Source organism: Saccopteryx bilineata, chromosome 2, assembly GCF_036850765.1.
Source record: "Saccopteryx bilineata isolate mSacBil1 chromosome 2, mSacBil1_pri_phased_curated, whole genome shotgun sequence".
Lineage (NCBI taxonomy): Eukaryota > Metazoa > Chordata > Mammalia > Chiroptera > Emballonuridae > Saccopteryx > Saccopteryx bilineata.
This window is the reverse complement of record NC_089491.1, coordinates 378,369,220-378,395,682: the sequence shown is the minus strand read 5'-3', so window position 1 is coordinate 378,395,682 and position 26,463 is coordinate 378,369,220. Positions and strand designations below refer to the sequence as shown.

The 26,463-nt window shown below is 41.3% G+C and overlaps 1 protein-coding gene across 9 annotated transcripts in view; it reads right to left on the bottom strand.

Moving 5' to 3' along the window:
* Positions 1 to 26,463, bottom strand: part of KAT7 (lysine acetyltransferase 7) — a 39,508-nt gene that overhangs the window by 4,709 nt on the left and 8,336 nt on the right. For 5 of the 9 annotated variants that reach the window (XM_066263911.1, XM_066263906.1, XM_066263905.1 and 2 more), the window contains 9 exons: positions 24,045 to 24,284; positions 19,318 to 19,400; positions 15,694 to 15,780; positions 13,833 to 13,931; positions 10,477 to 10,587; positions 8,640 to 8,831; positions 4,729 to 4,818; positions 4,345 to 4,485; positions 2,966 to 3,059 (listed from right to left, as the gene is read on the bottom strand). In XM_066263911.1, the coding sequence (XP_066120008.1) occupies positions 2,966 to 3,059; positions 4,345 to 4,485; positions 4,729 to 4,818; positions 8,640 to 8,831; positions 10,477 to 10,587; positions 13,833 to 13,931; positions 15,694 to 15,780; positions 19,318 to 19,400; positions 24,045 to 24,284 (1,137 nt within the window). The remainder of the gene's footprint in view (positions 1 to 2,965; positions 3,060 to 4,344; positions 4,486 to 4,728; positions 4,819 to 8,639; positions 8,832 to 10,476; positions 10,588 to 13,832; positions 13,932 to 15,693; positions 15,781 to 19,317; positions 19,401 to 24,044; positions 24,285 to 26,463) is intronic. The other 4 variants (XM_066263908.1, XM_066263914.1, XM_066263910.1 and 1 more) reach the window with 2 other exon arrangements.

Here is a 26,463-nt window from a genome sequence, read left to right as displayed (position 1 = left end):
CGCTTCATAAGTTATATAAACATCTAATAACTATGCTGTATTTTTTAAAAAATAGATTAAGAGATTCCTCAAACTCGGAGATGGGGACATGGGAAATTAATTACTGCTAATAAATATGAGATTTTTTTTGGAGGGGAAGATGAAAACTAAACCTGGATTGTGAGGGTGATTGTACAACTCTTTAAATTTAGTTTAAAAAAAAATTACTGAATTATACATTTAAAATGAATGTATAAATGGTATATAAATTATACCTCAATAATGTTGCTTTAAAAAAGAAAAAAAAGAATAGATTATCTCAGTTACCACCTATGAAGTAGTTGAGGGGACTCGGATCTCAAGAAGCCTCTAGTGCCCGACAAGACAGTGGCGCAGTGGATAGAGCATCAGACTGGGACGCAGAGGACCCAGGTTCAAAACCCCAAGGTTGCCAGCTTGAACGTGGGCTCATCTGGTTTGAGCAAGGCTCACCAGCTTGAGTCCAAGGTCGCTGGCTCGAGCAAGGGGTCTTTCGGTCTGCTGTAGTCCCCCCAGTCAAGACACATGAGAAAGCAATCAATGAACAACTAAGGTCCTGCAACAAACAATTGATGCTTCTCATCTCTCTCCCTTCCTGCCTGTCCCTATCTATCCCTCTCTGTCACCAAAAGAAAAAAAAAAAGGAAGCCTCTAGTTATAACAGCTAACCATTTTATCATTTAATACTACAGGGATAAGCCAGCAAAATTCGTATCATAGTCTGGGAAACTACTGGAAAACTAAGCTGCTTTCTTCACAAATACGTAGCAAAGAAAAAAAAAAAAGAGATGAACTGAGAACTTTCAGATTAAAAATGTTTTAGAAACCACACCTATCAGTTCCAATACAGTATAACAATTCTATCTGAATCTAAGTAAAAAGGGTATTTTTTTTCTTAAAGAACAAAATTATAATATTAGGGCAAGTAGCGTAATTTATGAAAATTTTTGGTTTTGTTTTTCTTTAAGGTTTAAAAGAACTTATCTTTTAGAGATATTAAAATAATTGAAGGGGCCCTGGCCGGTTGGCTTAGTGGTAGAGCGTCAGCTTGGCGTGCAGGAGTCCTGGGTTTGATTCTCGGCCAGGACACACAGGAGAAGCGCTCATCTGCTTCTCCACCCCTCTGCCTCTCCTTCCTCTCTGTCTCCCTCTTCCCCTCCTGCAGCCAGGGCTCCACTGGAGCAAAGTTGGCCTGGGCGCTGAGGATGGCTCTGTGGCCTCTGCCTTAGGTGCTAGAATGGCTCTGGTTGCGACAGAGCAACGCCCCAGATGGGCAGAGCATCACCCCCTGGTGGGCATGCCAGGTGTGTCCCGGTGGGGCGCATGCGGGAGTCTGTCTGACTGCCTCCCTGTTTCCAACTTCAGAAAAATACAAAAAATAAAATAAAATAAAATAAAATAAAATAATTGAAGGTGGGAATAAAGGTAAAACAAGACTGGTCATAAAATGATAATCACTAAGGGAGTTTTATTATATTCTTCTTTTGTGTGTTTGAAAATTTCCACAAAATCAAGTTTATTAAAGATACACTATCTCCCCTCAGAATTCTAAAAATTCTTATTTTGACTAAAATATGTCAAATAACTGTGAACACTGAATAAAATACAATGATTCATGTTTTTTACTGTAATTATGGTCTAGAAAGTTACCGTGAACACTGAATAAGCAAATATTGAACCATTACATTTAGGAAAACAGAGCTAGGTTCTTGCAAGCCTCTGGTCACATTTTCAGCAACCAATCAATACATAACCTCATTTCTGTGTTTCTGTTTAACAACTTGTGTAATATATATTATATATTGTTGACACAGTGGCACTGATCACAGCCAACAGCACAATGAGCTATCCTAAATGAAGCCTGACATTTTTCTCATTAAGACACATCAAAGCCTTTCTAGATAGTATAATATTTTAGCACTACACTTAGGAGCCATTTAAAATCAGCAACAAAAAAGCACAAAAATATGAAAAACATGGCACTAAGACTATGGAAAAAACACTTGTTTATACTACTCAGCTGAAACAAGGCACCTTGTTTGACCTTGGCTGGAATGTGTGGTGATTTATTTTTTGCTGCTGTGTGCATATCCACAAATGATAGCACAAGTGCCCACAGTATTGATTTGGGAGTTACAAATAAAATTCTAGTGAGTAGGCAAATTTCCAGAGGCCACAATTAATGAGGCCCAAAGCCTCTTGTCAGGCATACTGGTTGCCACCAGAAAAGTCTTTTTTTTTTTTTAAAGGAAGTTTCTAAACATTTTTATTTTAATTTTTTTATTTTTTACAAAGACAGAGAGTGAGTCAGAGAGAGGGATAGACAAGGACAGACAGACAGGAACGGAGAGAGATAAGAAGCATCAATCATTAGTTTTTCATTGCGCATTGCAACACCTTAGTTGTTCATCGATTGCTTTCTCATATGTGCCTTGACCGCGGGCCTTCAGCAGACCGAGTAACCCCTTGCTGGAGCCAGTGACCTTGGGTTCAAGCTGGTGGGCTTTTCCTCAAACCAGATGAGCCCGCGCTCAAGCTGGCAACCTTGGGGTCTCGAACCCAGGTCCTCTGCATCCCAGTCTGACGCTCTATCCACTGCGCCACGGCCTGGTCAGGCAGAAAAGTCTTTATAAAGCTGAAATCTTTAACATCCATGAACAGATTTGAACCCTTATCAGATCTGTGCTGTTCATAAACCTCAAGCCAAGATAATCCTAACAAGCTTACTCTCTCCTATATCTCCTACCATCAGGTACCAAGCTCGGGTTCCTGTATTCATTAAGTATTTAATGTGTATCAGGCCAATGGTTGATGTTCAGGTTTTGCCCACTCACTCATGCACTTAGTATCGGTATACATCTGTTCCAAGCCAGGAACTGTAGACCACAGGACAAAAACACAACATCCACATGGTCCCTGCCATGTGAAGCTTAGCAGTTTCACTTACTGAAATCAATGAGCATCTTGCCATAGCCCTGTCTCATGTACTGAGGCATGGTGAGGATACAGGATACATTGTAGTTGAGGAATGAATTCTTCTCCTAAAACCAAGAACAAACAGAGGAGCAGGTCATGCAGGTTTAGAACCAAAGGTGTCAGCAGTCCCACAGATTCAAATAAGGCTGCTTGCAAAGTACCTGGCTAACCAGTCCTGGGAGCGGCTGTCCAGCTCACAGCTGGTCCACAGCCTTTACGATAGCCAAAGCAAGCCACGAACCCCAGGGTTCCCAGAGCCCTGAGACCTCCAGCCTCACTTTAAGGGGCTGACTCTGGGTTCTTGAGTTACAGCAGCACAAAAAGGACCAGACTGCCGTCAGTCTAGAACAGCCCTCTTTAAAAGCAATTTTTCAAAAGGGAGTTGTCTACCAGAGAAGAGAGGGATCCCAAACAGTTAAAAGTCTCCATTCTGGAAGGGGGTCAAAAACAATCAAATCACATATTGTATAATTCTATTTCATTTTTAAGATTTTATTTATTGATTTTAGAAAGCAGAGGAAAGGAGAGAGAGAAAAGTGGGGAGGGAGGAGCGGGAAGCATCAACTCATAGCTGCTTCTCATATGTGCCTTGATCAGGAGAGCCTCAAACTACTGACCCTCAGCATTGCAGGCCGTCACACCACCCACTGCGCCATCACAGGTCAGGCTTGTATGGTTCTATTTACATGAAATGCCCAGAATGGGCAACTTCATAGACAGAAGGGCTGAGAAGGATTGATTGGAAATGAGGAGTGTTGTTTATGGATACAGACTTTCTTACTGAGGTAACGAAAACTGATGTGCGGATTGTACAGTAGTTGCACAATTCTGTGACTATACTAAAAGCCCCTGTACACTTTCAATGAGTGAATTGTATGGTATGGGAATTATATTTCAATAAAGCTGTTATATTAAAAAGTCGTAAGCACTATCTGGCCTTGAGTCTTTGAAGGCACTGTGGTATTACCACTGAAAAAACCCAGCTTAAAAAAAAAAAGGCAAATGGAATATATTCCTAGTTTTGAGCTAATAACAGAAGAGGGCAAAGCCAGGAGAGCTGGCTTAACTATGAGATACAGGCTTGTGGGTTGGTAGGCAGGGCTCTGGCCAGTAATTAATAGGCAGCTCCAACCCACAACTCCAGAAATGAATAAACCAGAAGCTTTTAATAAAGAATGGTACATTTTAATTAAACAATCTTTGATATGGATTTTCCTTTTTTTTTCTTTTAAAGGAAAGGCCTGTCATTGTCCAGAATACTCTTTTCCTGTCAGTGATTTGAGTCTCCATGTGCCAACATCAATCACCCTGCTCTGAACATTAGCTTCTTAATCTCCAGATCCTGCTGACCTTGGAAAAATATCCAATCAGATGACAGCCAGTGTTGTCTGCTTCTGTCATAACATAGAACAGGAAGGGCTCCACATCATAATATAATGTCTTGTGGTCCAGAAAAAGCTTGGCCAACAGGCACAGGTTTTGGCAGTAGATCTGGAAGCAGAAAAACAGAGTTCATTTATGGGTCAGATAAAGGCCTAAAATTAAAGATTGTACCAGTATTGTTAATGAAGCAGAAATTGTGTGTTTCAGTCAACAGAAGAGCACCTTTCTTTACAAGGTGAAACGGACACAAAACGAATTCCTTCAGAAACCTGTCAATGTACTACCACCCTCTTTCTCCTGCGCCACCGCCTGGTCTACTACCACCCTCTTTGTTAGGTCGCCACGTTTTACCTTGTTTTTCTTGCCATCCACTTCAAACACGGATATTGAACCTTTGCGATATATCTCATCACCGGGTGGGTGTTTCCACACACACTTGGCCTGCAAGAGAATGGAATTCACATCAGGGAACCAAGCCTCCCCAACAAGATTGCAGCTCAAAAGGAAGAAAGAATCACAGTCAGCTGAGATGACAGACAGCTGGACACAGTTAAGAATATGCATCAGATTTTTTTCCCCAGCAAAACAATTTAAGGCTTCTAAACAACTCTTAACATATTTATATTTTATAGCAGTTTGGAACAAGTTTTCTGGGTTATATTCTGGCACTGCTACAAACCAGGAGATTAAAACCATCTACCACATAAAAGCCAGATAAATAAAAAAATACCCTTGCTTATTAGAAAATGCCTTGTAACAATAGGGCATTCTTAAGCAGCTTACTTCAGGCAGCTCAGCGTTACTAAGTAAAGACAGTACTTGACTCTCACCTTTACCAGTAACTTCTCTGGTTGCCCCCAAGTGCCCCCTTTGTTATATAAGGAAGGAGGAGCAAGTCCCTCTGTGGCACCAAAAAAATAAGGAAGGGGGTGTGGAAGGCAGCCTGGCTGAACACCAGGAAGCTCGGGTGTGAGGGGGAGGGGAACTGGCGGCAGCACCTGTGCGGAACTTGGCCACAAGGGGGCACAGGTACCCCTTTCCTTACACTCAATTGCTAATAGATTTAAAGCAGCAAGTCAGCCATTGCTGTAAATCAGTGATTTTCGACTGTTTCCATCTTATGGCACACATAAACAAATTACTAAAATTCTGCGGCACACCAAAAAATATTTTTGCCAATCTGACAAAAAATATGTATAATTTTGATTGAGTTACAAAAATACAGGAATAGTAATAAATTTACCTACCCTTTTTTTATCTAAAGTAACTTTTTAAAAAATCAGGTGCCTGGCCTGACCAGGTGGTGGTGCAGTGGATAGAGTGTCGGGCTGGGATGCGGAGGACCCAGGTTCGAGACTCCGAGGTCGCTAGCTTGAGCGCAGGCTCGTCTGGTTTGAGCAAAGCTCACCAGCTTGGACCCAAGGTCACTGGCTCGAACAAGGGGTTACTAGGTCTGCTGAAGGCCCGTAGTCAAGGCACATATGAGAAAGCAATCAATGAACAACTAAAGTGCCACATGAAAAACTGATGATTGATGCTTCTCATCTATGTTCCTGTCTGTCTGTCCCTATCTAACCCTCTCTCTGACTCTCGCTCTATGTAAAAAAATAAAAATTAGCCCTGGCCGGTTGGCTCAGCGGTAGAGCGTCGGCCTAGCGTGCGGAGGACCCGGGTTCGATTCCCGGCCAGGGCACACAGGAGAAGCGCCCATTTGCTTCTCCACCCCTCCGCCGCGCTTTCCTCTCTGTCTCTCTCTTCCCCTCCCGCAGCCAAGGCTCCATTGGAGCAAAGATGGCCCGGGCGCTGGGGATGGCTCTGTGGCCTCTTCCTCAGGTGCTAGAGTGGCTCTGGTCCCAACATGGCGACGCCCAGGATGGGCAGAGCGTCGCCCCTGGTGGGCGTGCCGGGTGGATCCCGGTCCGGCGCATGCGGGAGTCTGTCTGACTGTCTCTCCCTGTTTCCAGCTTCAGAAAAGTGAGAAAAAAAAAAAAAAAAAAAAAAAAAAAAAAATTAAAAAATAAAGTACTCTTTAAAAAAATTTTTTTTTAATAAAAAAACAAACAAATGATTGATACTTCTCATCTCTCTCCATTCCTGTCTGTCTATCCCTCTCTCTGCCTTTATTTAAAAATAAATAAAAATAAAAATAAAAAATCAGGTGCCTGTACTTGTATATAAGAACTTCTGGCACCAAGAATTAATCAATTAGATACAACCATATTATGCAATACAACCAATAAGATATAACTCTAATATAATCTATGATTAAAGACAAGGCATTCACACTGGACAGTAATTGTTGTGTTGGTTGCCGTCATTTTTTTGACCATCTAAGGGAAGAGAAATCAGTGCCCCTGACTAAATAGTTAAGTATTCCATGTTTTAAAGATTCTTAAAGCACACCGGTTGAAAAGCACTGCTGTAAATATTGATAGGTGAATTCTTGAAAAGTTTTATGTAAATATATTTAAAGCCTATGTACATAACCAGAGCATTTTCTATTAATTTTATTGTGACTTTTGGTCAACTCAAGAATCATAACCTAATTTGTCACATGTAAATCCCAGTATTAACTGAGACTGCTTCAAGGAAGTTCCACCTACAGTTTGTCCCTATCACTACCCCTTTAAATCATGTGGCTTTCCCCAACAATAGCCAAACTGACACAACTGTTACTTGTTTTAAAAAGAGAAGCCAAACTTTTGGCCAACTGCCCAGCAAAGACCCATTTCAGTGACTCTGCCTGAAACAACAAGAATCAGAAGGATGTATTAAAATAGGTTTTCATTTCCTGAAATTTGGTTTTTAGAATTCATTTAGTACAGTAGATGCTCAAAAATTCAGAATTGTTTACTTGACCATCAGATTTATCCAGACTCTTTGTTTTCTCCATCTACCACTATTTCTTGTCCCCTTTGGCTGTTTATTGGCTAGTGCCACTCAATAACCAGAGACAAAAGGGAAGAAAAGAGACAGAAATGGTAAGTATTCACATCAATACAAGTACCAGTCTTACTTTCAAGTAGCAAGACCATGTTTTAGTTTATGTGCGTGGCCTACAATCATTGAGACCAGCCCTTCTGATACCATCATCCCCTGTGCCCTAGTGTCCCTACAGTCTTTGCCCATCACTTCCCCTCCAGCACTCTGGCCTCACCCCAAGTCATGTGTACTAAAGTCTCAAGGACTTCATGCATAGGAGTAGCTTTGGGCCATCATGCTAGACTGTGCTCCAGAGGTGGAAATACAAAAAGACAGCATCACCAAACTGGGGAAAGAAGATAAGACAGAACCCATGGGAAGCCTTGTTTATAAGGCTGGGCGTATGAAAATCGTGGGAAGTAAAGACAGAAGGGGAAGGAGAAGAAACCCCCTAAAAGGCTTAGAGCCAAATTATGGTATGTCTATGGGAATAAGAAACCAAGAAACCAGGTTTCTCGTCTGAGAGATTCATCGCTGCCCCTTACCCTTTCCCCATCCCTACTCCATGGCAGAAAGTCCCTTTAGACTTTAAATTCCAAAACTAGGGGGGAAAAAGTGGCTAAAGCTGCAAAATATCTAGTAAGCATATGTCAACAATCAAATCAGATTCTTTCAGGGAGAAGGATTCGCAGAAACCAAAAAGCAATAAACAACTTGAGAAGGCACCAAAGGACCCATTCTGTTAATGAAGTCTATTTATTTTCATCTAACTTGGAACACATAAAAACTAAGGGCAAAGGTAATTCATATCCAAAGAATAAATGGGAAAGAGCAGCCTGATCAGGCAGTGGCTCAGTGGACAAAGCGTCAGACTGGGATGCTGAGGATCCAGGTTCGAGACCCCGAGGTTGCCGGCTTGAGCAAGGTGTCACTGGCTGGGCTGGAGCCACCAGTCAAGGCACATATGATAAAGCAATCAATGAACAATTAGTGCCGCAACTATGAGTTGATCTCTCATCTCTTTCCCTTCCTATCTCTTTCTCTCTCTCACTAAAAAAATGGAAGAAAGGAAGAAAGGAAGAAAGGAAAAAGGGGAAGGGGAAGGGGAAGGGGAAGGGGAAGGGGAAGGGGAAGGGGAAGGGGAAGGGGAAGGGGAAGGGGAAAGGGAAGGGGAAGGTGTCTGCCATCACCCTGAAATGTGACTTTCAATTTCCTATGCCTTCATCCCATTACTGCAGACCACTAAAAGATGCTTTGATAAATGTCATCTAGATACACATCAAAATTTAGAGATTCTACAGCTGATGGCAACCATGGTCAGGAAAACCCAGACAACTTACCATGTGCCGGCGGAGTATCGTTTGGCTCTTCATGTATTTTAAACAAAATTCACACATATACAGACGTCCCAGTCGTGCATATTCTTCAGGATAGGGAGAATGGTACCAAGTATCAAGCTCATAGCGACCAAAAGCAATTGTTTTAATCATGTTGCTCCCCTCTGTGATTTGGCCTTGCAGCCTTAACTTCTCCTATTATAGAGAAGAAATCAAAAGTCAAAGGAGAATTAGAATTATAGTTCAAGCTTGAACAATGTGGGGGGTTAGGGACACTGACCCCCACCGCCATACGGTGGAAAATCAGTGTATAACTTTATCTTTTTTTACAAGAATTTTTTAAAATGTATATATTTTAGAGAGAGGAGAGAGAGAAAAGGGTAAGGAGCAGGAAGCATCAACTCCTATATGTGCCTTGACAAGGCAAGCCCAGGGTTTCAAACCGGCAACCTCAGTGTTCCAGATCAACACTTTATCCACTGCGCCACCACAGGTCAGGCGGGTGTATAACTTTAGACTATGACAGAACTTAAATACTAATAGCCTATTGTTGACCAGAAGCCTTATCGTTAACATGAACAGAGTATTAACATGTATTTTGTATGTTATATACTATATTCTTTAACGTAAGCTAGAACAAAGAAAATATTAATAAATACATTTTCAGTATTTATTGGAAAACATCCATGTATAAGTGAACCCGCACAGTTCAAACTCATATAGATTATCAACTAAAATGATTTTTGTTTTTGTAAGCCTATGTACATGCTATCATGAAAAAAAACACATTTAGAGGTCTCATCTCTTGAACATCGGAACACTAAAACTGAATAGAAAAAATTATCTAAAATATACTCTCCAAAAGCTTTTATAAAGTTGTGTAGATTGGCATGACACATACCCAACCCTCTCAACTTAGGTCCTTTAAAAAGCATGTCTAAAACACGGACAATGCTTTGACTCTGAAATTTGAAGTCTAGAAAGTAGAAAATACAGTTGGGTCTCTACCTCCACTCGGTGGCTATAAGCTGGCTGCAGAAATCCTTTTCAAGCACACCAGGCAGACACTAAGGATGGCTAGTTTAGGAAAGGCCAGCCTAGGAAAGGCGCGGCTCCAGGAATACCCACAGGGAACCAGCAGTGGCGGCCCATCCTGGCTGAGAGCAGCTAGCGAGCCGCCTGCCAAACGTAACAAACCTATTCAAGTGAAGTATTCAATACAATTAAAAAGGAAAAGATTCCCTTTACAGAGACTGCCTGAAAATTCATGTTGAAAATTCTGCCTAGTATCAAAACTAACTGTAAATAAAAGTCAGAACAGAAAATCCAGCTTAGTAGGTAAAAATTGGCTGTATCAAAGATTAATTCTAAAGTATGTGACAACCACCTTTCTCATTATTCCTCTTCACTATTCTTTTTATTCTTTTATAGCTGTACTGAGGGCTGAGGCAATCCTGCCAAGCAGAGTTCCTGTTTGGGAGAGGAGAACAACAGGAGGCATCTCCCGGTCTCCAGGTTCGCTGAATTGCAAATTACTCAACTCAGACAAAGGGGCACCTACTTGTTTTATCCAGCTAACTACCTCCACCAAACAGGTCCTTCCAGGAATTGAGGTGGAGGGGGAAATCCTAAGGGATGAGGGAAGGGAGGAGGGGTAATTAATTTTAAATATGAATAGGAAGGGAGACAGTTTCAAATAAGGAAAGCTGGGGGAATGCAGGGGAAAGAGACTCAAGCGGCAAGGTACATTTAATTCCCATCAAACTGACTGCTAATCATTTTCCTGGGCAATTCTAACGGCCCATCACAAGTGGTCCTCCACTGCAGGTTTACTACTCACCAAATCCTCTGAAGCCCGGGCTTGTGCTCGTCGGAAAAGATCCAAGTCATACTCGCTAGTCAGGTTTTCCAAGAGAGGTTCCCGAGTATTCCCGTAGGTCTGCCTGTGTTCCTACGAAATTAACAAAAGCGTGAAACTCTCTGCTTCTAAGAACATCATCGATTTCACTACACTCAATGCCAACCAGAGGGCCATGCTATTATTTTAGTGCCTACTATATGCCAGGTGTTACACTAGGCACTACGGGTTTGGCACAGCCATACTACTTCTCAGGCACATGAATGTCAGAAGCACCCATTACCCACCCTGGTGAATCTGGAAAGCAAGTGTCCTTATAACCTCTCCAGAAGGGAGTTTCATTCTCTATCTCTAAATGAGCACTTCACGAATCAGAACACTCTGCCCCATTTCTCCCTCTGAAAATCTGCACAACAGCACAAATAAATAAACTATAACACATTCATGGGCACTACAGATGCCTGGGCTCCTGAGATCTGACAGGAACCTTGGTGGATCCTCCCCATTTAAAACCAATACAAAAACAAAAGAAAAAAAACCCTATAAGCCTTAGAGTCTCGACTGAAAGGAAGATCTGCAGGTAGGAAGCAGCTGGACAAACAGTCTTGTAAATTCCTTCCACTGAACTGCTGTGCCACCATTACACTGCCTGGCACAGGCACTGTAACATTCACTTCAGAACTCCAGCCCAAGTGCCTACGAAAAACAGGCTTGCCTCTTTGAAAAATATTTTACTAAGTCCAGTTTTAAATAAGTATCAAGCCTTACCATGGCAGTGACTACAGGTATCTTTTCACAAGGAAGAAATCCTACTAGGGAAACTGCCCTTTTAAACCTTCGATTACTAGCCCTTCCCACTCCATCCTAGACTCCACCTCCCACCCAGAGAGTAGAGATAATGGTAGTGAGGTGGAGTGAATGGCTCATCGCAGGAAGAACATTACAGATTTCACACATTCTTAGCACATGAAGAAACCATTAACCAGTGTCTTTACTCCTAGTAAAATTTCTTTCAATTAACCTGGGCCCATCTGATGGCTATCGTTTTTAATTTGGACTCCGTCATTTAAGATTTAGGCTCTAAGTATTAGTTATTTCTTCTAGTTTAATAAAAAAATCTTTTTATGCTTAAAAGGAAATACTATCCAGCATTTTTATCAGAAATGTTGTTTCCAAATAACCTCACCCAAACTACTGGAAAACAGATGTCTGTAAGATAAATTTTCAGGAGTGTTTATTTCAGTCTGGGTGATTCTCAGAAAATTACGTCTCTAAACCTATTTTCTGTACATAAAATAGGAGAAACACCATCTATCTTTGCTACAAAAATTATGAGAGCAACAGTGCCTATAAAACCACAGTGCCTAGCAGTCATCAAATGGTATTACATATTACCGTATCATTACAGCTGTACCCAATCTGTACAACAATACTGAACAGGACAGAGGGAAGAACACAATTTGGCACCTTACAGCCCACTGCTAGAGGCCTTCCTCTACACACCCAACACAAGCTGCTATAGGCGGTTAGCTACAAATTTATCCCACATCCCATCGCTCATCTCACATCGGCCTGTCGCCATTTATTCACGACGTCACTTTCAAGACAGTGATGACTACCAAAAAAGTAAATACATAATTTGGCATTTTTGTCTTAGTGAAGCCGTGCTGACTGCCTAAGTAGTCACAAATCATACTTTTAATAATCTACTGTAATGACTAAATAAGCAAACATTCCAACTCAGTGAAACAATTTAAAAAAATACACATGAGAAAAAGACTGAGTGATCAGATATTTTTTTGGTATTCTCAATAGTAAGCATTTGTTAATAAGCTTATAATAAAGTAAATCTTAATTTAAAAATAAAATGTATGCAAGTTTTTTTGAAGAAATTTTAATAAAATGAAGAAATTAGCTTGATACTAAAGTGAAAACAGAAATCAGAGCTGTGCTTATAGTAATAACCAAATTATGTAAACAAGTCTTATGTAAAAAAACGAGGAGCCCTGGCCGTTTGGCTCAGTGGTAGAGCGTCAGCCTGGCGTGCAGAGGTCCTGGGTTCAACTCCCGGCCAGGGCACACAGGAGAGGCGCCTATCTGCTTCTCCACCCCTCCCCCTCTCCTTCCTCTCTGTCTCTCTCTTCCCCTCCCACAGCCAAGGATCCATTGGAGCCAAGATGGCCCAGGCGCTGGGGATGGCTCCTTGGCCTCTGCCTTAGGCACTAGAGTGGCTCTGGTCGCAAAAGAGCGACACCCCGGAGGGGCAGAGTGTCGCCCCTGGTGGGCCTGCCAGGTGAATCCCGGTCGGGCACATGCGGGAGTCTCTCTGTCTCTCCCCGTTTCCAGCTTCAGAAAAATACAAAAAAAACCCCACAAAAACAACAACAACAACAACAAAAAAAAACGAGGAGACTTCCCAAAATGCCAAATGTGGTTATATTCAGTTAGTAAGATTAATGTTTATTTCTGCATACTTTTCTTAATTGTTCTATATTTTCTATTACAAACATGCATTACTTTTAAAACTAGAAAAAATAGTTAAAATGCTATAAAAAGATTTATAGACTATATCACTAAATTAATGCTTTTTATTAGGTAGGAATTTTATTTTTCCATTAAAATAAGTAGACTATTGCTTAGCTTGAATATTATTTCCTTATATGTAAAGACATTTCCATTACCATGGCATTTGTTTGAGTGGGTAAATTTAACCCTTTAATGCTAAAGTCAGGTTTAGAGGAATGAACTTTTTTTTCATTAAATACTATTTTGTTTTTGGGCCCTGGCCGGTTTGCTCAGTGATAGAGCGTCAGCCTGGCGTGCAAGAGTCCCGGGTTTGATTTCCGGCCAGGGAACACAGGAGAAGCGCCCATTTGCTTCTCCACCCCTCCCCCTCTCCTTCCTCTCTGTCTCTCTCTTCCCCTCCCGCAGCCAAGACTCCATTGGAGCAAAAAGTTTGCCCGGTGCTGAGGATGGCTCTGTGGCCTCTGCCTCAGGCGCTAGAATGGCCCTGGTTGCAGTAGAGCGACGCCCCAGATGGGCAGAGCATCGCCCCCTGGTGGGCATGCCGGGTGGATCCTGGTCGAGCGCATGCGGGAGTCTGTCTGACTGCCTCCCCGTTTCCGACTTCAGAAAAATACACACACACACACACACACAAATTTGTTTTTGGAAGACATCCAGTTTCCACTCTTGACAGTTGGTTTTGGGGGATTATAGTAAACTTTGTCAGAGAAGAGTCCTCCCACTCATAGAGAATACCAAACAACAAATCTGAAAAACAGAAGCTTAGAAACCAAAAAGAGTTCATGCTAATTATATATTTAACTTTTTCTCACCATATACTTCTCTTTCTGTTCTTTGCTCAGCCCAGAATTTCTTTTCTTCCTGAGTTCAGCAACCTTTTCCTTATATCTCAGCTGCCTCTCTGTTGGTGCCTAAAAGGAAAAAGGAGAAAATTGATAAGCTAGCTAGAAAAATCATCGTGTAATTAGTTTCAAAATGAAAGTAACAAAAATAAATGAGAGAGGGGATGTCAGATGTGCTACAACCACCCTGTGAAAACTATTGGCAATTTAAAAATTCTCAATCAAGTACCCTTGTCACCTAGACCACTACCCTGTCACTTAATGAGTTCAGAAATGTACTTCTATTAAAATTATTTTTATTTATTTTATTTTATTTTTTTATAGAGACAGAGAGAGAGTCAGAGTTAGGGATAGACAGGGACAGACCGACAGGAACGGAGAGATGAGAAGCATCAATCATTAGATTTTCATTGAGACACCTTAGTTGTTCATTGATTGCTTTCTCATATGTGCCTTGACCGTGGGCCTTCAGCAGACCGAGTAACCCCTTGCTTGAGCCAGCAACTTTGGGTCCAAGCTGGTGAATTTTTGCTCAAACCAGATGAGCCCACGCTCAAGCTGGCAACCTTGGGGTCTCGAAACTGGGTCTTCTGCATCCCAGTCTGATGCTCTATCCACTGCGCCACCGCCTGGTCAGGCAGAAATGTACTTATTTTAATATTAACCCAAACAGAACATAAATTAAGAATGGAAGCAAAAGCAAAAGGAATAAAAAAAAGATCATTTCAACTCAATAAGCATTTATTGAAAGCTTACTGTTTTCCAAGTATGTACTGATAAAAAAAAAAAAAAAGACTGAATTAGAACCCAAGCTAAACAATGAAGAAAAGTGTAGCTACCACTGACAGAGTGCTTCTTACCTGACAACCACTGGGGACTGGTACCTTAATGCAGCTGACTACTCTGCCAGGTAAGTATTTACTCCTTTTTATTAACAAGGAAATAAAGTTTAGGGAAGTTAACTGCCCAAGGCCATACTGTTAGAGTAAAAGAACCACAGTATTCAAATCCAGATCTGTTTGGCTCCAAAGCCAAACTTAACTTCTCCCTCATTACTATGCTTCCTCTCTATGCACCTGTATCTAACCACAAAAACAGACAGCATATGATGAGCTGTATATATACAATATGCAACAAGGGCTAAACTAACATTGTAAGAACATTACAGTGGGAATACATGAAGAAGAAATTCATTAACGGTAGGAGAAGTTTGGGGAAGAATCCCTACAACAGCTGAGAGTTGAAAAGGGCCTTAAAGGATAAATACAATTTCTCCTTGGTATAGGCAGACAGTTTGGGGCAGAAAAATAGCAAGAATAAAGACCAAAGGCATTCAAAGAAGAACAAGGAATTAAATATAATCAATGGGTATGAATGTTCAGAGAGGCAGAAGGACCATGGTAAAGCAGCACCTTGGAATTCAAGGGAAGAGAGAAGCAGAAGAAAAAATAACATCAACAGATGTCAAATGCTAAGGAAACGTCACTGGTTAACTTAGAAATGTCAGCAGAGTGGAGAGTTTGAAGGTAAATTACAATAGGTTAAAAAGCAGATGCAAAAGAGGAAATAGAGCAGCAAGTGTAATCTTTCAAATAATCAGGATTATGTATTATTATATTATTAAGATTATTGCATGATTCCTTCATTTATGACACAGAAGTGTTTTTTTCATGAAAAGGTACCATTTATACTGAGTTTGGCGGAAGACAGGTTATTTAGACATACCATAGGAAACAAGAGGCATGGGATACCTAAAGACAGTCATGGGCAGAAGATATCCAAGACTTGGCTCTCAATCTGTGAACGGCCAGAGCTTTAACAAGGCCCATACCTGATGCCTGGTTGAATGCCTGTTGTCATCTTGCCTGTGGGACAGCATCCTTTCTTCTATCTGCTTATCACGGCTCTGTGCTCTCACCTGCAACCATCAACAACGTCAATAAATCCACCTGCTTCTACAACTATGTTTACTTAACGCATAAGAACACAAGAACAAATCCCCTGAATTTATGTGGTGCTTTTACTTTCAAAGGGTCTTCACATTTGCTACCACAAAATCTGTAAGACAGACAAGGAAGCTTCACATTCTGTTTTCCCAGCCATTAACTGAGAATCAGAGAAGTGAAACAACTACAGCTAACTCGTGGTAAAGCTAAGGATTTAATTAAAGTTTAACTGATGACTCTGAGCCTGGACTCTTTCCACTGTACAATAAAAAAAGAAACAGTGTGAGAAAGTACAAGAATAGAGTGAAGAAGTACAAGAAAATGTTAGCTACCTGGGGTCAACTCTATAGCGAAACAACTCTGTAGTGATGTGATCTTAGAGTCAGACCAATCACATTAGCTCTCCACTAGTTTCCGTTTCACATTCTGGAAAGTGAGGACTCATGTACAACTGCCTATTCAACTTCAACACTCAAACTCAGCACAATCAAAACTGAAGAATGACATTCTTCCACAGATCTGCTCCACCCCAAACCCTACTCAATAAAGAGCAACCCTTTCTAAACAAGTGATCAGGTCAAAACACAAATGTTACGCTTGATTCTTTTTGTCTCATGCCTCACAGACTCCATCAGCAAATCTCTTAGGCTGTTTCCCTCCAAAAGATACCCAGAATCCAAGCAGTTCTTATTATCTCCACTGATACAACACTAGTCCAGGCCACCATCTACTTACTGCCTGAGCTTCAGAACAGCCTTCCAACTAGTCTACCCTCAGTCAACTCTTGCCCCCTCCAATCCATTCTCCACATACTAGTGAACTGTGATTTTTGAAAAGGGTTTATGGAATTACATCACACCTATTTTAAAGCCTTCCTGATGTTTCCCACAGCCATAGAATACAGACATGCTCCTAGTGCCGAGACCTACAGGTCCTTTATGATCTGGATCCAGCTTCCTAATTTCCCATCATGCTCAAGCCATACTGGCCAACTTTTGGATCCTCAAACCCAACAGTTTATCCCCACCTCATGGTCTTTGTGCTTGTCTATCTTACCACTTAGATCTCTCCTCCTAGATCTTGACACAACTGACAATTACCAACCATGACTTAGACCTCCAAGAGCCTTCCTAACTACCCAAGCAAAATCAGTGCCATACACGCCACTGCCCCCAAAGCAGTCACTTTCTGTATCTTTAGTCTTTTTGTTTCTCACAACATTTATCACTACATGGAATTCTTACTTGCATATTAATTTATGTGTTGATTTTGCCTCTCACCATGAGAATGTAAACTTCTTGAATGCGGTAGCCTTTTACCTCATTCACAGACTCCTTAGATACCAACAGTGTTCGGCACATCCGGTCAAAGAAACCTCGGACTGAATAGAAATGGTCCTATCACTGATGGCATCCTTTACTAGGAAACCCAGAGAATCATGTATGAAAGTAAGTTAAAAATGCTAGAGCTTTTAATAAATGTGAAGAATTAGTCTAATCTTTCCATTTGTGATTCTAAATACTATATAATAAAAATATCTATCTTTCAGAAATTTTCCTGATCCTTCAAGTACATGTTCAAGCAGTAAAGAGGGATTATGCTGAGCCTGACTTCCCTTAAAAAGGGCACAGAAGAGAAAAACCTTTTCTCAAAATTTTCTTCCACAACTAAAAATTTTCTTTTTCTTTTTAAAAAATAAATTGCTTAGGCCTGACCTGTGGTGGCACAGTGGACAGAGTGTCAACCTGGGACACTGCGGACCCCCAGCCAAAACTCCAAGGTCACTGGCTTGAGCACAGGCTCATCGGGCTTGAGCACAGGCTCACAGGTTTGAGTGTGAGGCCACCAGCTTGAGCGTGAGGCCCCTGGCTTGAGTGTGGGATCACAGACACAACCCCCATGGTCGCTAGCTTTAGCCCAAAGGTTGCTGGCTTAAAGCCTAAGGTCACTGGCTTGAGCAAGGGGTTACTGGCTCGGCTGGAGCCCCCCAGTTAAGACATGTATGAGAAACAATCAATGAACAACTAAAGTGCCGCAAGTATGAATCTCTCTCTCCGTATCTGTCTGTCACTCAGTCTCTAGCTTTCTCACTAAAATAAAATAAATTGTTTAAGGTAACACGTTCATCTTGCTACAGGCCAACAATTTAAAGTTAAACCTTAGGAAGACTTTTATGTAAAATCACTGGCAGTAACAGATCGTTCTATTTAGAAACAAGAGGTAGAGGACAACTCTCTAAAAAACCGAGATCTCAGCCATTTTCAGGGAAAGAAGCCTTGTCAGCTTTGATGCGCACGTTGGTAGAGCTGCTCCTGATCTGACTTGGTCTCAGACCAATAGGAAGATAATGGGAAGATCCACCACTGACTCTTACACAGAGCAGGAGAAACTGCCTTCTTATCTGAGAGATTTGGAGTGAAGAAAGGAAGTGTCCTCAACCTTAAAATCCATATAAGCAATGAGTATACACTACTCTGCTGAAAGACTGAACACAAAGAGAAACTTTCCATCCTGTGGTCGACCTGGAAATAAGAGAACAAATTCCTGAATCAGGGAGAAGTAATGTTAGCTGGGAATCTAATTTTTCTCAGGATGAAACTGCCTCAAGATTTATTACAAAATAACCACAAAAACTCTTCATACTTTGGTTTAACTAGCCTGGGCAGCCTGTTCAAATTCTACCTGAGCAATCCATTTAACTACCGTTTTCAACTCGTACTTCTCTGTAGTTTTCTGTTCCATCCTTGGTAGCAGCAACCCACACAGAAACATACAAAATAGGATCTAAGGTTTGACTCTGAAATCCATTATTCTAGAATCCCAAAGGTTATTTAAGACTGTTTTTCAAGAAATTAAAACAGGAATTAGCCAAGAGTAGATGTAATTAAGACTAATAAAAAGGAAGAGTTTCCACAGAAATAGAAGAAAAGAATTATGAAAACCTTTTAAAAGCAAAATATCTTCATAAGATTTAGAAGAAAACCTAATGCATAAATATTGAGACTACATATTTATGCAAATGAGACCTTAGTGAAAATGGTACCTAGCTCTTTAAAGTTAACTTTCAATTAAAAATATTCCATAATTTCCTTGTTAATTTCTTTCAAAGCACTGACTACATACTATTAATTCTTTTATCTGTTTAACCAGTTTTTAAAATCACGTTGTTCTTCCCTGGCCAGATAGCTTGGCTGGTTCGAGCGCTGCTCCAAAGCACAGAGGTAGAGAGGTTGCCAGTTTGATTCCCAGTCAGGGCTCATACAGAACAGACCAATAATCCTGTCTCTCTCTCTCTTTTCTTCTCTCTCTCTAAACTCAGTAAATAAAATTTAAAAATAAAATAGAATAAAATAAATTAAAATCAGTTGTTTTTTATGATGTTTCCTCCACTAGAGTGTAAGAGCGAGGACCCTGCCCACTGTCCACACTGGACCCCCACTGTTTAGCAAAGTGCCTGCAAATGGGCAGCGCTGGATGAGCACACGGTGAATAAATGAGAAGGCAGTTACCTTGCATTCATCCGCTGAGAGGTTGTGGTAGAGCGGGCATCCTGAGATGGAGAAATGTCTCTCATGTTTTCCTGTAAGATGTCCTGTTAAAGGAGGGGAAAAATCTCAAGATAGAAGATTTCATCTGAGAAAGTACTATTTTCCTTCACAACAAACCTGGCTTTATTGCTGTATCATTTTTATTAATAAATGTCTGGTCAAACAGATTGAATCAGACAGATTGATTCCACCAAAGGTAAGTGCTGTTAGGGCTATAAGTTGCACCCACAATAAATTCTTTTTTTCCACAAGTTGGACCTGGCAAATATTTGAACATACTTGTGTATGTTCAATATAAATTGTAGCCTGACCGGGCGGTGGCGCAGTAGATAGAGCGTCGGACTGGGATGCAGAGGACCTAGGTTCGAGACTTCAAGGTCTCCAGCTTGAGCGAGGGCTCACCTGGTTTGAGCAAAAGCTCAGCGACCAGCATGAGCCCAAGATCACTGGCTCGAGCAAGGGGTTACTCGGTCTGCTGAAGGACCTGCTGAAGGCCCGTGGTCAAGGCACGTATGAGAAAGCAATCAAGGAACAACTAAGGTATTGCAATGTGCAACGAAAAACTAAGGATTGATGCTTCTCATCTATCCGTTCCTATCTGTCTGTCCCTGTCTATCCCTCTCTCTGACTCTCTCTTGTCTCTGTTAAAAAAATATAAATTGTAATTCCTTCAGTTCTGATGATGTGTTTCTCAAATTTCAAAATGTCATATAGTCATACATTTATAATAAAGACACAAAATCACAAGCCAGAATATTCTCTTTTGGTAGAATTCAACTTTCCTATGCTAAATTGATCAAATCATATAAGAAACAAGTGTACTTTCTATTATGATGAACTTCTTTCAATAATCTGCAGAAACTTCTAAAAAAATGGAGAAAGAAATGGTTTCTATCTTACAAGTAAACATAATTTGATGAGTTTCAACCAGATTAAAAATATTCATTTGGGGGGTGGGATGGGGCTGGTTTTTAAAAATATTTAGGATTTTTCCATAATCAAACTTCTAAACAGGCAGTGTGTACCAGGCCCTCTTATGAGGAGAAAATGTTAGGAAAACTAAAAGGCTCGTTTTATCTCAAGAGGCATCTCTTCATTTTTCTATTTTCATGTGGTAAAAACATGCAGGGAATTGAACATCATTTCCTTTTTAAATGTCTCCTCAACTGAAAGGTTTATAAAACACCTAAGATTGAGAGGGACCGTGAGACAATGCTAGTGGGATAAAGACAAATTGGCTACACTAAGTTGCAAGTCTACATATATCTTACATCTTTCTTTCATGAGAAAAAGACACTTAATTTTGAGTAAAGAAGACACTCGGATTTCAAAAATAATACAACATGATTTATAGAATAAGCTTTAAAGGGAAAATAGCCCAAGTTCTGAGGGAGAGGGGAATTAATATATGACACACAGGTTGCCATTTCTCTGAAACTGTACTATTAAAAGTATAATTTTAGAAATCCATATAATTTACTGTGGGCACAAAAAACTACTGTCAGTGGTCAAAAACTATGTATAAAATGCAAAGCATCACTGCTACAGCAAACCTTTTTAGATATTACGCATTTATAACTTGAGTCAATTATCCAAGTCATGTCTTATTTCAGAACACGTAAACTAAAACCAAATGAATGTGTCTATATTAAAAACTTAAAAACAACAGCTGATCTACTGACCTACCAATTCCACTACTATGACTTTATCCACCAGATTTTCTCAAAAGACATCAAAATACATATATATACACACACACACACACACACACACACATACACACACACAAGGCTATCCATCACAGTGTTGTTCAAAATAGGTAAAAATGAGAAATAATCTAAATGTCAATCCACATAGGACTATTTAAATAATTTATGAACTATCAATACAATGAAATTCTCTGTATCCTCTAAGTTCTAGTAACATAAACTATCCAAGATGTCAAACCACCCACTGTTTATTTTCTTTTATGACTACCAACAGAAAAGAAGTACGAATGTACGCATACATGTATGCTTATAGATGTATAGAAACTTACTAGAAGCAGTTATAAAATTACCACCACCAACAACAAAAAATTACCAATAGTAGTTTTATATCTGGGGCATATGGGAGAAGAACATTTACTTATACACTCCAAGTCCTCTTGTAGGGTTTCTAATTTTCACAAGCATGTAATACTTATATACCAAAATTATTTTCTTTTTAAAATTAATACCACTGTTTTTGCCTAAGATAAAGAGTAAAACAGGATCAAGAACAATTTTGGAAGCTCAGGTTCATACTTTTCAATCTCTGCCAGTACATTAAAATCAAAAGCCCAAGTATACTGTCCTCAGATGCAACAGATTTAAGTTACCCTCTGGGCTACCTCGTTAAGGGGGCTAAGTCCTGGGCATAAACAACACCCAATCAGACCCCTACTGACCCTTACTCATGTCCTCCTCTCCATTCCGGTCACTCCACCCCAGACACACTGGCCCCGAAGCGTGCCTCAATGCCTAAGCATCCTCCTGCCCCAGACCCGATGCACTTACTCCTTCTAAACTCATCGCTTCTTCCCCACATTCTCACACAGCTCCTTCCCACTTGTTTCAGGTTTCTGCTCAAATGTCCCGGTATCAGATATCAGAGTGGCCTTCCCTAGCCTACCGGGTGAGCACATGCACAAACAATACCCTAGCCTCTCTACACACTCTAGTTAATGAATATGTATCTATCTGGTTTGCCTTCCCCAAGGTTAGTTACCCTCCAAGAGGGTTGGGATTTTGACATATTCACAACTACATCACCAGACTTAAACAAGTGTCTGGCACAGGGCAAATATTCAGTAAGTATTTACTGAATGGCTAGTTAAACACAGAACGTAAAAGCACAATTTAGGGATGCGTGGATAGTGACTAGCAGAGCTGAGGAAAATCCTTCCCTTGCTGTTGTGGCAAGGAGATCCCCGTACGCTTCTAAAGTGCAGTAGCTAGCTCTTGCTTGCACCAGGGTTTTTAGCTCAGGGGTAGTCAACCTTTTTATACCTACCACCCACTTTTGTATCTCTGTTAATAGTAAAATTTTCTAATCGTCCAGCAGTTCCACAGTAATGGTGATTTATAAAGTAGGGAAGTAACTTTACTTTATAAAATTTATAAAGCAGCCCTGGCCGGTTGGCTCAGCGGTAGAGCGTCGGCCTGGCGTGCGGGGGACCTGGGTTCGATTCCCGGCCAGGGCACATAGGAGAAGCACCCATTTGCTTATCCACCCCCCCCTCCTTCCTCTCTGTCTCTCTCTTCCCCTCCCGCAGCCAAGGCTCCATTGGAGCAAAGATGGCCCGGGCGCTGAGGATGGCTCCTTGGCCTCTGCCCCAGGAGCTAGAGTGGCTCTAGTCGCAGCAGAGCAATGCCCCGGAGGGGCAGAGCATCGCCCCCTGGTGGGCAGAGCGTCACCCCTGGTGGGCGTGCTGGGTGGATCCCAGTCGGGCACATATGGGAGTCTGTCTGACTGTCTCTCCCCGTTTCCAGCTTCAGAAAAATACAAAATAAATAAATAAATAAAATTTATAAAGCAGAGTTATAGCAAGTTAAAGCATAGAATAATAATTATTTACCAAGTACTTTATGTCGAATTTTCGCTAAGTTTTGCAGAATAAATCTTTATAAAACAACTTACTATAGTTAAATCTATCTTTTTATTTATACTTTGGTTGTTCTGCTACCGCTCACCATGAAAGCTGGAGCGCACACTAGTGGGTGGTAGGGACCAGGTTGACTACCACTGGTTTAGATGATGTCACTTATTCTTAGTTTTTCACTATCTATCCCAAGAAAATTGAATTGGGCCTGAAACAGTTATCTTGAGTGATAACTATTTCAGCATTGGGCTGAAGTTTTTTGAGAAACTGCTGCTAAGACCAGGAAAGGATCCAAATAAATAAAATACTGGGGAGAACGTACTGGCAGCCTGCAAAGCAGTGACTTGCTCTTTTCTACCTTTTTCCTGAACACGCTAGCCACATTTGAAGGCTAGACTTGAGATGCAGACCCAGCTGTGAAAGGTCCCTTATCTCCCAATCAGCACCTTCCAATTATAGACAAAAGCTTAAACCCAACTTTTGCATTAAAGGGCACCTAGGAAGCACAAATAAAGTTTAAGCCATGACAAGAATCATAAAAAACAATAAAATATTCATTTATTTGAGAAATATTTTCCTAGTTTATACTTACTATGTACACAAAGCTATAAGACCTAAAATTACTGAAGTCACAAAAGACCAGAGTCTCATCACCTCTTTTTTCTTATTTCCTTAACAGTGATAGCCATATAACCACTATTCTACACTAGCTTACACCCTATTAGTTCCATTAAGCTTGTACTATGTACCATATAATGTGAAAATGGGAGATAATTGGTCTTTTTTCATTTTTACTAGAAGAAAAGTATTTTTCACTGGGCAAAGCTCTCAATAAACTGAATGGTGCATCACAGTTAATTTCCAGATCTACTATCATAGACAACAGGTCACGAAGCAGAGATGCTTTCATTAAAGTGGGCAGTTCATTGCTGCTCGGAACATGTGATCACTGAAGAATCTACGAAGCTAGAGCGCGACAGAACACTAAATACTTCTGGGTGATCCTAATACCAGAGGGACAGAGAACCACAGAACACAGGCTGTCATCAAGTTGGGGCACACTTACCCAGAGAGTTACAGCCTGGCGTAGGACACTTCATATTAAAATTGTAGCTTTCATGGAAGCGACGGCGCTTAGGGCGATGAGAGAGATCACTGCCCGAGTCCTTCAGGGACATGTCCTTGGCAATGCTCTCGTCATGAGACACGTTGGGGCTGGAGATGTCTATGTCCGACTCAGAGGAAGGTGCATTTCCAGTTGGTGTTCGCGGTGGAGACTCATCATGATCAGCTGTATTTTTCGTTTCTAAAGGAAAAGCAATTGGAAGAACTCGTCAGTAGTGTTCATTTAGTCAGAGGTTTACTATCCAGAGGAACCTGTGGACTTCCAAGATCCTCTATGATCTGACCAGTAACCTTAGCCATTTATCTGCTACAAAGGCTAAATGGAAAACAAGGAAAAATGAACATTGTCCCTTTGGGGCAATTTTAAATTGATTAAAATTAAATTTGAGGCTAGCCTAATACATTTCCCTTATCTGCATTTCTCCTAAGCCCCCAATCATGGCTAATCAAAACTAGATGGAGCCCTGGCCGGTTGGCTCAGCAGTAGAGCGTCAGCCTGGCGTGCGGGGGACCCGGGTTCGATTCTTGGCCAGGGCACATAGGAGAAGCACCCATTTGCTTCTCCACCCCCCCCCTTCCTCTCTGTCTCTCTCTTCCCCTCCTGCAGCCAAGGCTCCATTGGAGCAACGATGGCCCTAGCGCTGGGGATGGCTCCTTGGCCTCTGCCCCAGGCGCTGGAGTGGCTCTGGTCACGGCAGAGCAAGGCCCCAGAGGGGCAGAGCATCGCCCCCTGGTGGGCAGAGCGTTGCCCCTGGTGGGCGTGCCGGGTGGATCCCGGTCGGGCGCATGCGGGAGTCTGTCTGTCTCTCGCCGTCTCCAGCTTCAGAAAAAAAAACCAAAAACACCTAGATGGAGCCTGACCAGTGGTGGCGCAGTGGCTAGAGCAGGGGTTGGGAACCTATGGCACGTGAGCCAGATGTGGCTCTTCTGATGGCTGCATCTGGCTTGCAGACAAATCTTTAATAAAAAAAAAATATATATATATATAAAACATTCTCATGTATTACAATCCATTCATTTCCTACCGCTCATGTTCATGGCTGCGGGTGCCTAGAGCCCATCCCAGCTGTCCTCCGGGACGACATCAAATTTTTATTGGATAATGCGTAAGTTACACAGGTCGTTGTATGGCTCTCACGGAATTACATTTTAAAATATGTGGCATTCATGGTTCTCGCAGCCAAAAAGTTCCCGACCCCTGGGCTAGAGCATCAACCTGGGATGCTGAGAACCAGGTTCGAAATCCAGAAGTCACCGGCTTGAGCGCAGGCTCACTAGCTTGAGCATGGGATCATCAACACTATCCTGGGGTCACTGGCTTAAGCCCAAAGGTCGCTGTCTTGAACCAGAGTTCACTGGCTTGGCTTGATCCCTCTCATCAAGGCACATATAAGAAGCAGTCAATGAACAACTAAAGTAACACAACTACAAGATGACGCTTCTCATCTCTCTCCCTTCCTGCCTCTCTTTCCTTCTTCCTCCTTCACAATAAAAAAAAACTAGATGAAAATAAATTTTGAAAAACATTATCATCTTATTCTGTTTCCAGATGATATATAGCGTTTAAGAGACAAATGAAAATGCTTGTTTTTCTGAATGACACTGAACAGGCTCGGTGTGAAAGTGTGAATAGACTTGACTCTAAAGTTAGCTGTTGGTAATCTAACAATTCCAGACACTAAATCAGGGGTTGCAAACCAAACTCCCACAGGGGCTAAGCAAGGTCATATAGAAAGATAACTGTCTATCTCAAAGAACAACTAACATTCATTCAGCTGCAGCTAACTATTACTGTGGGTGAACAGCCAATGTCCCCAGAGCTTTCAATTTTGTAAAAGAAACCAGTAACCTAGGTTTTCACACGAAATTTCTGTATTTTCAAATATTGGCAACACATTTTTTTAATGTAAAACTTTACAAGCAAACCAACCAACCATGTTGGCAGGCCAGAAGCTCATGAGCCTGCAACCTCTGCTCAAAGGCCTCTGATTTGGACTGGTGAATCACAATCTCAATAGCTTACCATCCCCATTACTGAAGGACACCTCTTCTCAGAAATTCAGACAACTGGACTGCCAGACATGGCTGTAAGAAAATCTGGTCCATCAACATGTATGGACCTAGAGGGTATTATGCTAAATGAAATAAGTCAGACACAGAAAAACAAGTACCATATGATAGCACATATATGTGGATTCTAAAGAACAAAATAAACGACCAAAACAGAAACAGACTCCTAGATCTAGAGAACAAACTGAGGGTTATCAGGTGGGAGAGGTTTGGGGGACTGTGTGAAAAAGGTGATGGGGTTAAGAAGTACAAACTGGTAGTTATAAAATAGTCATGGGGATGTAGAGTAC